The 15,655-nt window shown below is 48.7% G+C and overlaps 1 protein-coding gene across 2 annotated transcripts in view; it reads right to left on the bottom strand.

The window, feature by feature from the left end:
- LOC122928762 (zinc finger protein OZF-like) overlaps positions 1–15,327 on the bottom strand; it is a 30,232-nt gene extending 14,905 nt beyond the window's left edge. For both annotated transcript variants that reach the window (XM_044281952.1, XM_044281953.1), the window contains exons 1-2: positions 15,205–15,327; positions 11,026–11,090 (exon numbers count right to left, since the gene is read on the bottom strand). In XM_044281952.1, coding sequence (XP_044137887.1) covers positions 11,026–11,090; positions 15,205–15,215 — 76 coding nt within the window. In that variant the 5' untranslated portion in view covers positions 15,216–15,327. The remainder of the gene's footprint in view (positions 1–11,025; positions 11,091–15,204) is intronic.
- Positions 15,328–15,655: the final 328 nt, after the last annotated feature.

Genomic DNA, 15,655 nt, shown 5'->3' with positions numbered 1-15,655 from the left:
GTACCTGGGGAAGGTGCCTGCTATTGGGGAAGTCCAGTTCAGGGTAGTTACAGTTACAGACTCATCTCTGCTTCATTTAGTGGTCACTACTCACCTGGGCGTTTATCTGTAGGAATGTCCTCCTTATACTGTTCATCACCCCTCACATCTGTCTCTGTAGGAATGTCCTCCTCGTATCTCTCATCAACCCTCACATCTGTCTCTGTAGGAATGTCCTCCTCGTATCTCTCATCAACCCTCACATCTGTCTCTGTAGGAATGTCCTCCTCGTATCTCTCATCACCCCTCACATCTGTCTCTGTAGGAATGTCCTCCTCATATCTCTCATCAACCCTCACATCTGTCTCTGTAGGAATGTCCTCCTTACACTGGTCATCGCCCCTCACATCTGTCTCTGTAGGAATGTCCTCCTTACACTGGTCATCACCCCTCACATCTGTCTCTCTCTAGGAATGTCCTCCTTACACTGGTCATCACCCCTCACATCGGTCTCTGTAGGAATGTCCTCCTCGTATCTCTCATCACCCCTCACATCTGTCTCTGTAGGAATGTCCTCCTTATACTGATCATCACTCCTCACATCTGTCTCTGTAGGAATGTCCTCCTTACACTGATCATCACCCCTCACATCTGTCTCTGTAGCATTAACATTCTTTATCCTGTTATAAATTATGTTAAATACTGTAAAAATCAGTGCATTGTCTAAAAAAATCTGCATGGAAAATGAAAAACTGGGAGTAAAGCATGCCAATATTTGGAGTACAACTATGCAAAAAGTGCTGCTCTCCAGTGTAAGTTTCATCCTAGTTCGCTTCTTTACTCCCTCCTCTGCAGCTCTGGTCTCTTTATTTTACCAAGGGAGGCAGGAGCTCGTCCCATGTGACTATCAAGCACCTGCATCTCCCAGAAGTGCGCTGCAGCCAGCTCTTTTTAGGCCCTTCTCCCGATTTCCTCTTCCTCACACACAGCCCCAGCGAGTCCCATAATAGATGCCCCCCTCCCCTCTAGCCCCACTGTCTAGAGAGATACAGCTATATACCTCCATGAATATACAAGTAGGGATGAATGAAAGGAGTCTGCACTGCTTCTCCACGAGATGACTGCACCGGCACTGACAGGAGGAGGGAGCAGAGAAGATACTGAGCATGTGTCCATCCCTGAATGCAGGACCAGAATTTTAGCCAAAAGGATAAACAGCAGGGGGCGCTACCAGAAGGAAAATATAAAGTACAAAATAATGCAAACCATATTATTACAGCATGTACATTGTATTTAACCCTTTCTACGCCAGGCCAGTTTTCACCTTCCTGCCCAGGCCATTTTTTGCAAATATGATGTGTCACTTTATGTAGTGAGTACTATGGCACTGGTCGGGAAGTCACTTCTCGCAGCTCCGTACTTTTACAGCGCTGGTCGGAAAGGGGTTAAACTCTATAAAACCTTTTCATTGCACAGTTATACTTTTCAACCCTTTTAAGGCCTCATTTACACAACCATATGAGTTTTACAGTCTGCAAACTGCAGATCTGCGAAATATGAGTCAGGTCTGTGTGTCGCCGACCTGTGCACTTTGCAGCATCCGTATTTTCATTCCCAAAACAGTGGGAACATGTCCTATACTGGTCTGCAAAACGTGGACTCATTATATTTCATGCGATCAGAAAAAATGGCGGATGGCACATGGGCTGCATCCGTATTTTGTAGTTTCACAGTTTGTACACCGCACAATGGATACAGCCCAGTGCAGGGGGCCTAATTATCATGACAACCGAAAATAGAAACACAGAAGATTGACAGCAGGAAATGATGATTACTTACCGTTAATTTGATTTTCCAGAGCGCATGACAGCACCACAAGAGGAGAGAGGATCCGCCCCAACAGACAGGAAACCTGCAGAATAAAAGGACGTACACTCTCCTCCTCAGTGTGATATCCAAGCATCGGAGGAAGGCCACCAACATAATGTTAGACAGTCAATAATAAATTCAGTTTAATAAGATTCTCTTTTTTTTTTTTTGCTACACCCGTGTGAACATAAGATAACCATAAAGGGAGGGAATATAAGGGTGCTGTCATGGGCTCTGGAAAATCTAATTACCGGTAAGTAATCGTCATTTTTCCCCTTCGCCCATGACAGCACCACGAGAGAATTACCAGAGGAAATTTCAGGGTGGGAGAGTAGAAAGAAGCACCTTTTCCCCAAAGGATGACCCCGAAGGAGAGGAGTTTAAATCAAGCCGATAGTGCTTAAAAAAGGTTGAAGGAGAAGACCAGGTGGCATCTCTGCAAATATTCTCTATGGGAACCGAGGATCTTTCCGCCCAGGAGGTAGCCACTGCCCTGGTAGAGTGTGTCTTGAGACCCGCTGGAGGAGATAACCCCGAAGACAGGCAAGACAAGGAAATAGCTGAAACAATCCACCTAGCAATATAACTTTTAGAGGCTGCAAACCCTTATTCACTCCTTGAAAAAGAATAAAGAGTGAAGAAAATTTGCGCCAATCTTTAGTGCGAGAAAGATAGTTAATCAAAGCCCTTCTGACGTCTAGGCAGTGAAGGGATTTCTCTTCTTCTGACCCAGGGTTTTTAAAACAGGGTAGGAAGAATATTCTCTTAATATCTATAAAATTTGGAAACAACTTTTGGAAGAAAAGCCGGATCTGGACGTATCACAACCTTGTCCTCTAAAATTGTGGTATAAGGAGGATTGATGGAAATGGCCTGAATCTCATTAATCCTGCGAGCAGATGTTAAAGCTATTAGGAGACATAACTTCAAGGTGAGACATTTTATGGAGCTGGACACTATAGGTTCAAATGGAGGACGAGTTAAAGCCTTTAAAACTACATCTAAATCCCAAAGAGGAGGTCTAACTGAAGCTATCGGGGTGGATCTGTCCACTGCTCTAAAGAATCTAGATACCCATGGGCATCCTGCAATGTCCTGATTTAACAGGGCCGAGAGAGCTGAGACATGCACTTTTAAGGTATTTCCTGCTAGTCCCAGATCTAGACCCTTCTGAAGGAACTCCAATATTAGATAAATGGGAGCAGAAGATGGGATGTCATTAATCTGGATATGCGCAAAATCTAAAAATTTCTGCCACACTCTGGCGTAGATGGCTACTGTTACTTTCTTCCTACTCTTAAGAGGAGTCAAAATCAAGGCATCGGAAAATCCCTTCCTCCCTAGCATGTACCTTTCGAGTTCCAGGCAGTTAAGTGGAGATTTTTTATGTCTGGATGGAATACTGAACCTTGGCTCAACAGACGCCGGATCTCTGGAAGGACCCATGGATCCCAGATTGACATGATCAGGAGCCACTTGAACCAAGACCTTCTTGGCTAGAATGGAGCAATGAGGATAACCCTCGCCCCTTCTTCCCTGATTTTCCATAAAACACGAGGAATCAAAGAAAGAGGAGGAAAGGCGTAGGGTCAGGGGAAATTTTTATTTCTGCATCAAGGCATCAGACAGATCTATGTCCAGCTGTCCCCAGAGGGCTGTTATCTTCTTGAAAATGGATAGGTCTAGAGACCACTCGCCCTGAGAGAGAGGGTGACGACTGAGAAAGTCCGCCTGTCTGTTTTCCACGCCACTCATATGTACCACTGAGATCGACGCACATTCTTTTTCTGCTAGTAAGAGGATACTGTGGGCTTCCTGCATTAGAGTTCTGTACCTTGTGCCCCCCTGTTTGTTTAGGTACGAGACTATCATCTTGTTGTTCATCATAATTCTTCGATTTTTTCCTCTTATTCTTGGAAGAGCAGAATTCATCGCTAGGCTCACGGCCATCAGCTCCTTCAGGTTGATGGAGCCTCTTTTTTAGATACTTTCCCAACAACCTTGAAGGGAGATCTCCTGAATGTGAGCTCCCCACCCCCAGGGACTTGCGTTCGTAGTCAGACAAATCAGATCTTCCAGCTTCCACGGAACACCCTGAATTCGATTTTCCAGCCACCATGTCAAGCTTTGGAGAGTCCGATCTGATATCCTTATTTTTACATCTAGGGAGCCGTTTTCCTCCCAAAGAGACAGGATTTCCCACTGGAGCGCCCTTGAGTGGAGTTGTGCCCATCGTACCGCTGGAATACAAGATGTGAGGGATCCAAGGATAGACATCCCTTTCCTTATTGAGGTCACCGGATTTCTGATCAGGAGCCTAGTTTTTTCCTGGATGAGAATTACTTTTTCTTCTGGCAAAAAACAGCTCTGGCAAGAAGAATCTAAAATCAATCCCAGAAAAGACTGTCTTCTGTTGGGATGCGGTCTTGATTTTTCTTGATTTAAAATCCATCCTAATCTGTTCAGGATCTCTGATACCGCAGCTACTGCTTTTTTACAGGCATTTTCTGTTTTTCCTACAATCAGAAAATCATCCAGGTATGGTATGAAAAGAATATCCCTCTCCCTTATATGAGCCGCCATCTCTGCGATTATTTTCGTAAACACTCTTGGAGCCATGGATAGGCCAAAGAACTGAATCTAAAAATGCCGTACCTGCCCCCCTATTCTGACTGCGACTCTTAGGAATTTCTGATGCCCTGCAAAAATTGGAACGTGATAGTATGCGTCCTTGACATCGAGTACTGCCATGAAGCAGCGAGGAGAAAGAAGCTTTATGACCGATTTTATAGTTTCCATTTTGAACTTTTTGATCTGAAGAAAATGATTCAATCTCTTTAGGTTTATTATAGTTCTGAATAAACCATCAGTTTTTTTTTTACTAAAAACGGGGGGAATAAAATACCTTGCCTTTTTCCTCCTCTGCTACCGGGACTAAAATAGATTTTTCTACTAATTTTAGAACCTCGCTTTCCATAGCCGAATTTCCTAGAGCTGAGACTTGATCTTTTGTAATTCAGGATCTTACTGGAGCAGCCAGATGGAATTTTAATTTTAACCCATTGAGAATGGAGTCTAGAATTCACTAACTTGACAAAATCTGGAACCAGGCTGCAAAGAAATTTTTTAATCTGCCCCCACCTGACTTCTGGCATCATTGTTGATCCTGTTTATTTTTATCTCCAAAGGACTGATTGAAGAAATAACTTCTACCGCTCCTTTGGTTATGGAACCTGTCCTTCCTGGACTTTTTATCCGATTCCTGATTACTTTTGAAGGGGCGAAAGGAACGGTTAAACCTATTCTTAGAGGGGAAAGAGCTCTGGAACCCCGGAAATTTTCTCTTTTTATCCGCAGCCTTATCTAATAAGTCATCCAGAGTTGATCCGAACAGGTATTCCCCTTCACAGGGGACACCACATAGTTTGTTTTCAGATGGGAGATCGCCACCCCAATTGTTTAACCAAAGCGCTCTTTGTGCCGAATTTGACAAGGCGGCAGATTTGGCCTCCAATCTGACAGAATCAGCAGAGGCATCTGCCAGGAAGTCAGACGCTTTTTAAATGTTGGCAGGGATGATAAAATCTCTTCCCTGGGGCATCTGCTCTTTAGCTGATTTTTTAAAGCAGAGAGCGAGACTATAAGGGACCGGGCCGTACAGGTAGAGGCTATACTTGGTCTGAAGGAAGAAGTGGATGCCTCCCAAGCCCCCTTTAAAAAGTTATCGGCTTTTCTATCTAATGGGTCCTTCAAAATCCACATATCATTAAAGGGAAGAGCCGTCTTCCTTGAAACTTTAGAGATCGCTACAACTACCCTGGGAGCCTTATTCCATGTAGCAGAATCTTCTTCTTTAAAGGGGTATTTACTCTTAATATTTTCTGAGATGTAAACCTTCCTGTTAGGCTTTCTCCATTCTCCTTTAATTAAGGCAGAAACATTCTTGTGAACTGGGAAAGTGCTGTGGTGTCTGGATTCTAATGTCCTGTATAGACCAGGGCTCTTTTGTCACCTCAATGCCCATAGTCGAGCGTACAGCTTTCAGGAGTTTTTCCGTATCTTCTATGGGAAAACAGGGTCTACCACTAATCTCACCATCTTCAGAGGAAGATAGAGATGAATCATCAGAATGTCCAAATACAGAAAAGTGTATCTCCTCTTCCTCAGAGTCAGATGATAAATGTTCTTGTACAGACTCATGGCGCCTCATTTTAGGATCTTTCTCCCCCAAGACTTTTTTGGACGACAGTAGAATTAACCTCTGATCTGACTAATGCCTGGAGACATTTATAAAAAGATGGCGATTCTTCAGCCACTGTTCTATCAATCCAGGACTGACACATTTTCTTTTCCCAATCCGAAGACAACCCAGTTTTACACAGAGCACATTCCTTATTCTTCCTCTTAGTAACCACTTTCCTAGGTTTTGTCTGAAATTACATTAATACAACTGTATCAGCATAAGGAAGCATAACATAATGCCCCAAAACACTCACCCCCTCAGAGGTACCAACACTGGAGGGACTGCAGACTCCTCAGTGAGTTTGTCCTTCTCCACACTTCCTGTTGCTGGTAACCAAAGCGCTGCTTAGGACGCCAGTCTGTAGCTCAAAGCGCGCCCTACTCATAGGGGCTCCTGAGATAATGTCACATCCAACGAGCCGATCACGTGACCTCCCTGCTTTCCCCGAAATTCTCACTGCCGGAAGCTCCTCTTCTTCCCCCTGGGGTTCGGCGTCTGTGCTTCTAGCGCATCAGCGATGCCGATAGGCACTACAAGCTCCAGCACACAATCACCCCCTCCGGAGCTCTGCCTCTGCCTGTCCTCAGGTGCACAAACAGATGTCGCCTTACTTACTCAGGGATCGCAGGTATGTTAGGGAGCACCACCAGAAGGAAGGACCTAAAAAAATAACTGCAGGCTTCCCCAGAGACAGGAAACCACACTGAATTGGGAGGAGAGTGTCCGTCCTTTTATTCTGCAGGTTTCCTGTCTGTGGGGGCAGATCCTCTCTCTCTCGTGGTGCTGTCATGGGCGAAGGGAAAAAAAGACCACCTGGTCCATCTAGTCGCCCTTTATCTTTGGATAGACCTGCGCTTATCCCGGGCAGGTTACCGTCACTTACTGTAGGCTTTTCAACCACATCTGCTGGAGGTTTGTTCCAAGCTTCAGCCAGTCTTTCAGTAAAATAATATCTGACATTGCTCCTGATCGCACCCCCGGCTGATTTCAGACTGCGGTTTCCATTGTTTGGACCATTTATCTAGTGCGGATGAATCTTCTCATGTTACAAACCCCTCCAGGAACGTCAACCCTCTTACATACTCAGAATGCACCCCACTAACAACAAGTCTCTGATATCTGTCCAACAGCCGAGCGCGGATCCACTGGACTATCCGCGGATTAAGTCCAATCTTCAGCCATTTATCTGTCAGCTTTGGCTGTGGCTTTGTATAAAAGGCTTTGCTAAAATCCAGGCCAGCAACATCCACGGAACCTTCTTCGTAGTCAAAGAAGTCTATAAGATTAGTCTGACATGATCGGCCCTTGGAGCAGCCATGCTGTTTTAGGGCCAGTACAGTGTTAGTTTTTAGGTGGTCGATTATCTTCTTTTTCAGGAGGGTTTCCATCATTTTACTACTACAGATGTTAGGCTCACTGCTCTGTGTTTTCTCCCCGCACCCGGTTGTAGCTCTCAATAACTGATGGAAATTACTGAAGTGTGAACTCGGCCTAAGAGGGACTGGTTAAACAAATCAAGTCACAGACTGGAGTTCTTTAAGGACTCGGATGCCATCTGGCCCCATGGCCGTGTTAGACTTTAAAGGGGTTATCTCATCTCAGACATTGGGGGCATATCGCTAGGATATGCTCCCATTGTCTTATAGGTGCGGGTCCCACCGCTGGGACCCGCACCTATATCGCCAACGGAGTCATGCAAGGTGGTGGCTGGAGGACTACAGTCCAGCCACCACCAAGCCCGCTGCCCATAGAAGTGAATGGGAGCACACCACGCATGACTGCCCATCGCTCCCATTCACTTCTATGGGCTCAAGGGAAATAGCTATTTTTGCCGGCCCCATAGAAAATGAATGGAGGGCAAATACGCATGCACAGTGCGCTCTCCTTCACTTTCGGGGCTCCGTGTCCCAGCGGTTGGACCCGCACCTATAAAACAATGGGGGCATACCCTAGCAATACGCCCCCATTGTTTGTCATGAGACAACCCCTTTGAGCCTCTAAAATCCCTGAAGCTCCTCTCTTACGACTGTAACTGCCCTGCCCATACAAGTGACGATTCTGAGAGCCGCCGACTCAAAATACCGAACAGAAGGAGATATTCAGACGCTCAGCCATAGCCTGATCCCCATTTCTGATTGTTGTAATGGTAGTTTTTCTTCTATCACTGATAGACCTGAAGAAGGCTTTATCTCTTGGCTTCACTTCTAGTCTTTAGACTTCCTATATGCTTCTTCTCATCTTTTACTATATTTGTTACTTCTCTAGTAAACCTGGGAGGGATCTGCTTCCTTTTACTAATCTGTCTGACATATAGTTTGGTTGCCTTTAAGACGACCACTTTTAATGGAGTCCACTGGGTGCTCGCTCCTGCTGCGTTATCCTCCCCCAATTCCTTGAAGTTCTTCTTTCTAAAGTCTAATACTTTGGTTGTAGTGTAGGATCGTTCCCATAAACATTAGTCATCAGTTTCACACTAGCAATGGAAGATCCGGCAGGGAACAGCCTACTGGGTCTCTCTGGATCTGCCAGAAGCCACTGCGTTCCCGTCCGGACAACTTACCGCTGCACGCAGTGGATTCCAGCAATGCTGGATTCTATCAATACAGATGGAAGTGTTCATTGCTAGAGCCCCAATAAACTTCTCACTGACCGCTCTGCTCCCCACGCTCCTTCCCTTCCTTGCTTCACCATTCAGACACAGATCGCGCTGCCGGACCGTGTAGGAGGAGCCGGGAATCTGGTTGTGCTCCTCCCACACAGCACTGCAGCGCCATCTGTGACCACAGGGGAGTACTAGAGGGCATTACCACCGTGTGTGGGGCACAGAGAGGGCATTACCACTCTCGGGGGGGGGGGGGCACAGAGAGGGCATCACCACTCTCAGGGGGTGGGGCACAGAGAGGGCATTACCACTCTCGGGGGGGGGGCACAGAGAGGGCATTACCACTCTCAGGGGGGGCACAGAGGGCATTACCACTCTCAGGGGGGGGGGCACAGAGAGGGCATTACCACTCTCAGGGGGGGGGGGGCACAGAGAGGGCATTACCACTCAGGGGGGAGGGGCACAGAGAAGGCATTACTACTCTGTGGGGGGCACAGTGAAGGCGTTACTACTCTGTGGGGGGCACAGAGAAGGGCATTACTACTGTTAAGGGAGCACAGAGGGCATTACTACTGTATAGAGGCACAGAGAGGGCATTACTACTCTGAGGGGGGCTGTCACGGCCTTTGGTTTGCGCTGTGACACTGTTGCCCGCGGCAACGTGTTGCTGTGAGAGCATGCGGTGGCAGTGTCTCGGCCTTCTGGGTGATTGCCGTGACATAGTTGCCACGCATGCTGTTGCCGGTGGTAACGTGTGGTTTGGTATGCTTGTGTGTGCACTTCCCCTTTAAGTGGCTTCCTTCCTCTGTCTAGTGTTGGAAGGGTTAACTCCTTTCCTAGTGTTTTGTGAACACTGGGTCTATGTGTGTGCGGCTGCTTGGGCTATTTAGCCTCTGCTGGATGCCTGAAGCTGGGTTTTCCTCCAGCCTTGGTGTGTGCTGGTGGTTCACTGTTCCTGGCTTTTACCATCTGTCCAGTGAGGGGCCCCCTTGTGGTTATTATGGTGTCTCTTTCCCTTCTTATCTGTTGGTTTGTGTGGGTTATGCTCAGGGCGTGTTGTATGTCTTATGTTGTGTTATATGGCTGGTGATGTTTGGTGTCCAGCATGTTTGCTAGACTTTCCCCTGTCTCACGTTTATTGCAGCTATGGGTGTCCTGGGTTCCTGTGCGGTTGTGGTTTGTGCTGTGTCCTTAATGTTGGTGTGGACACCAGCACTAGTGCACGGGTTCCAGTCAGTGTGACTGTGGCAGGTAAGTGTGTTACTAGTCTTGCTTACCTGCCTACTCCATATGCTGTATGTGTTCCCCTCTCCTGGCAGCCTGGTCTCAGAGAGAGACTCCTGTTCCTCCATGACTGGGATGAGCAGGTCGTCTCTTCCCGGCTCCTTGGTCAGGGATAACCAGGGCGACTCAGAGTCTCTAGGAAACCAGAGCATGAGCCGTCCTACCATCGGGGTCCGCTCATACGGTGAGGAGTCAGGGAGAGGATTAGGGACGCGGTAGGAGGTGAACTGCTCCCTTATTACTCCTTTTGGCCAGGCTGATCCCTTTTTACCCTTTGACACCGTACGGTGGGGTTTTTTCCCCCGACTCCCCACCGTGACAGGGGCACAGAGAGGGCATTACTACTGAGAGGGGCACAGAGAGGGCATTACTACTGAGAGGGGCACAGAGAAGGCATTACTACTGAGAGGGGCACAGAGAAGGCATTACTACTGAGAGGGGCACAGAGAGGGCATTACTACTGAGAGGGGCACAGAGAGGGCATTACTACTGAGAGGGGCACAGAGAGGGCATTACTACTGAGAGGGGCACAGAGAGGGCATTACTACTGAGGGGGGCACAGAGAGGGCATTACTACTGAGGGGGGCACAGAGAGGGCATTACTACTGAGGGGGGCACAGAGAGGGCATTACTACTGAGGGGGGCACAGTGAGGGCATTACTACTGAGAGGGGCACAAATGTGAACAGACATATTTAAATGAATGGGTATGTGTGCAGTCCATGGAAAATGTGGACAGCGCACATCAGTGAAAAATGGAAATGTGGACGAGGGCTGAGGCACGCCACTGGCCGGACATGCTGCAGGTGGTTTCCCTGGAAGAGATCGGCTTCTACCAGATGCATCCGGACTCGTTCCTCTCAGGGACATAAACCTATTGGTTCCTTATTCCCACCAGTGGTCTCCATAGTCAGAGACTTGTAGGAAGAAGCAGAGAACATGGATCGTCTGTGGTCGGCTGTAATCCCACCTTCTCCAGCTCATTACACCAGTATAAACCAGTATAAACCTAGAATAGTACTGGATAAAACAAGAGACATCTCCATTACCTGACCGTCCTGTGGAAGGAGAGGACGCGGACATCTCTCTGGTATTGTCCTCTGACTGGATCTCTCTGCAGGAGACACAGAGACTGGACTCAGACTTTACAGACAGAGAATTCCAGGAGATTTGTATCTAGTCCTGTCTGTTACCTGGAGATGTGAGGGGCTGGTCCTCCATCATCACCTCCTTCTACAGCCCTCCTGTCCTCCTCCTCCCGCTGTCCGGACATCCTACACTGCACTACTGAAGCATCAGCTGCCACAGACATCACACACTGCACTACTGAAGCATCAGCTGCCACAGACATCACACACTGCACTACTGAAGCATCAGCTGCCACAGACATCACACACTGCACTACTGAAGCATCAGCTGCCACAGACATCACACACTGCACTACTGAAGCATCAGCTGCCACAGACATCACACACTGCACTACTGAAGCATCAGCTGCCACAGACATCACACACTGCACTACTGAAGCATCAGCTGCCACAGACATCACACACTGCACTACTGAAGCATCAGCTGCCACAGACATCACACACTGCACTACTGAAGCATCAGCTGCCACAGACATCACACACTGCACTACTGAAGCATCAGCTGCCACAGACATCACACACTGCACTACTGAAGCATCAGCTGCCACAGACATCACACACTGCACTACTGAAGCATCAGCTGCCACAGACATCACACACTGCACTACTGAAGCATCAGCTGCCACAGACATCACACACTGCACTACTGAAGCATCAGCTGCCACAGACATCACACACTGCACTACTGAAGCATCAGCTGCCACAGACATCACACACTGCACTACTGAAGCATCAGCTGCCACAGACATCACACACTGCACTACTGAAGCATCAGCTGCCACAGACATCACACACTGCACTACTGAAGCATCAGCTGCCACAGACATCACACACTGCACTACTGAAGCATCAGCTGCCACAGACATCACACACTGCACTACTGAAGCATCAGCTGCCACAGACATCACACACTGCACTACTGAAGCATCAGCTGCCACAGACATCACACACTGCACTACTGAAGCATCAGCTGCCACAGACATCACACACTGCACTACTGAAGCATCAGCTGCCACAGACATCACACACTGCACTACTGAAGCATCAGCTGCCACAGACATACACACTGCACTACTGCCAACCTACTGAAGCATCAGCTGCCACAGACATCACACACTGCACTACTGAAGCATCAGCTGCCACAGACATCACACACTGCACTACTGAAGCATCAGCTGCCACAGACATCACACACTGCACTACTGAAGCATCAGCTGCCACAGACATCACACACTGCACTACTGAAGCATCAGCTGCCACAGACATCACACACTGCACTACTGAAGCATCAGCTGCCACAGACATCACACACTGCACTACTGAAGCATCAGCTGCCACAGACATCACACACTGCACTACTGAAGCATCAGCTGCCACAGACATCACACACTGCACTACTGAAGCATCAGCTGCCACAGACATCACACACTGCACTACTGAAGCATCAGCTGCCACAGACATCACACACTGCACTACTGAAGCATCAGCTGCCACAGACATCACACACTGCACTACTGAAGCATCAGCTGCCACAGACATCACACACTGCACTACTGAAGCATCAGCTGCCACAGACATCACACACTGCACTACTGAAGCATCAGCTGCCACAGACATCACACACTGCACTACTGAAGCATCAGCTGCCACAGACATCACACACTGCACTACTGAAGCATCAGCTGCCACAGACATCACACACTGCACTACTGAAGCATCAGCTGCCACAGACATCACACACTGCACTACTGAAGCATCAGCTGCCACAGACATCACACACTGCACTACTGAAGCATCAGCTGCCACAGACATCACACACTGCACTACTGAAGCATCAGCTGCCACAGACATCACACACTGCACTACTGAAGCATCAGCTGCCACAGACATCACACACTGCACTACTGAAGCATCAGCTGCCACAGACATCACACACTGCACTACTGAAGCATCAGCTGCCACAGACATCACACACTGCACTACTGAAGCATCAGCTGCCACAGACATCACACACTGCACTACTGAAGCATCAGCTGCCACAGACATCACACACTGCACTACTGAAGCATCAGCTGCCACAGACATCACACACTGCACTACTGAAGCATCAGCTGCCACAGACATCACACACTGCACTACTGAAGCATCAGCTGCCACAGACATCACACACTGCACTACTGAAGCATCAGCTGCCACAGACATCACACACTGCACTACTGAAGCATCAGCTGCCACAGACATCACACACTGCACTACTGAAGCATCAGCTGCCACAGACATCACACACTGCACTACTGAAGCATCAGCTGCCACAGACATCACACACTGCACTACTGAAGCATCAGCTGCCACAGACATCACACACTGCACTACTGAAGCATCAGCTGCCACAGACATCACACACTGCACTACTGAAGCATCAGCTGCCACAGACATCACACACTGCACTACTGAAGCATCAGCTGCCACAGACATCACACACTGCACTACTGAAGCATCAGCTGCCACAGACATCACACACTGCACTACTGAAGCATCAGCTGCCACAGACATCACACACTGCACTACTGAAGCATCAGCTGCCACAGACATCACACACTGCACTACTGAAGCATCAGCTGCCACAGACATCACACACTGCACTACTGAAGCATCAGCTGCCACAGACATCACACACTGCACTACTGAAGCATCAGCTGCCACAGACATCACACACTGCACTACTGAAGCATCAGCTGCCACAGACATCACACACTGCACTACTGAAGCATCAGCTGCCACAGACATCACACACTGCACTACTGAAGCATCAGCTGCCACAGACATCACACACTGCACTACTGAAGCATCAGCTGCCACAGACATCACACACTGCACTACTGAAGCATCAGCTGCCACAGACATCACACACTGCACTACTGAAGCATCAGCTGCCACAGACATCACACACTGCACTACTGAAGCATCAGCTGCCACAGACATCACACACTGCACTACTGAAGCATCAGCTGCCACAGACATCACACACTGCACTACTGAAGCATCAGCTGCCACAGACATCACACACTGCACTACTGAAGCATCAGCTGCCACAGACATCACACACTGCACTACTGAAGCATCAGCTGCCACAGACATCACACACTGCACTACTGAAGCATCAGCTGCCACAGACATCACACACTGCACTACTGAAGCATCAGCTGCCACAGACATCACACACTGCACTACTGAAGCATCAGCTGCCACAGACATCACACACTGCACTACTGAAGCATCAGCTGCCACAGACATCACACACTGCACTACTGAAGCATCAGCTGCCACAGACATCACACACTGCACTACTGAAGCATCAGCTGCCACAGACATCACACACTGCACTACTGAAGCATCAGCTGCCACAGACATCACACACTGCACTACTGAAGCATCAGCTGCCACAGACATCACACACTGCACTACTGAAGCATCAGCTGCCACAGACATCACACACTGCACTACTGAAGCATCAGCTGCCACAGACATCACACACTGCACTACTGAAGCATCAGCTGCCACAGACATCACACACTGCACTACTGAAGCATCAGCTGCCATGCCACAGACATCACACACTGCACTACTGAAGCATCAGCTGCCACAGACATCACACACTGCACTACTGAAGCATCAGCTGCCACAGACATCACACACTGCACTACTGAAGCATCAGCTGCCACAGACATCACACACTGCACTACTGAAGCATCAGCTGCCACAGACATCACACACTGCACTACTGAAGCATCAGCTGCCACAGACATCACACACTGCCCTACTGTAGCATCAGCTGCCACAGACATCACACACTGCACTACTGAAGCATCAGCTGCCACAGACATCACACACTGCACTACTGTAGCATCAACTGCCAGACATCACACACTGCACTACTGAAGCATCAACTGCCACAGACATCACACACTGCACTACTGAAGCACCAGCTGTGACAGACATCATACACTGCACTACTGAAGCCCCAGCTGTGACAGACATCACACACTGCACTACTGACTGCGGCTCCCGGCTCCCCGGTACCTGCTCCTCATGCCGGGGCTCTCCCTCCCGCTGTCCGGACATCAGAGCCTCTTTACAGGACGTTTCCAGCAGAACTTCCTCTTTCCCTCAGGTTCCTGGAGGTTTCCTCTCCCAGCATGCTTTGCGGTGTGACGTCACAGGACTGGCCCCGCCCGGCACACTGGTCAGTCTCACACAAGGTGACGTCACAGTGCTGGCCCCGCCCCCTACACCTCCAGTCCAGCGGCCATGTTAGTACACCCAGACATGGCTCCTGCTCCTCTCCTCACATCACTGAGGGCCACAGGCGCTTCCCTCACCATCTCCAGAGCCCCAAACACTGGGAGCGGCCAGCACAGCCGTATCTAAGCCTCTCATGTGAGATACAGCCTGCTGAGCCTGGATCACAGCTTCTCTTGTGTGATACTGTCTGCTGAGCTGTGTATCTAATCCTATCCTGTGTGATACTGTC

Source organism: Bufo gargarizans, chromosome 2 (assembly GCF_014858855.1).
Source record: "Bufo gargarizans isolate SCDJY-AF-19 chromosome 2, ASM1485885v1, whole genome shotgun sequence".
Taxonomy (NCBI): Eukaryota; Metazoa; Chordata; class Amphibia; order Anura; family Bufonidae; genus Bufo; species Bufo gargarizans.
The sequence above is the reverse complement of the archived record's forward strand: the minus strand, read 5'-3'. Positions and strand labels throughout refer to the sequence as shown.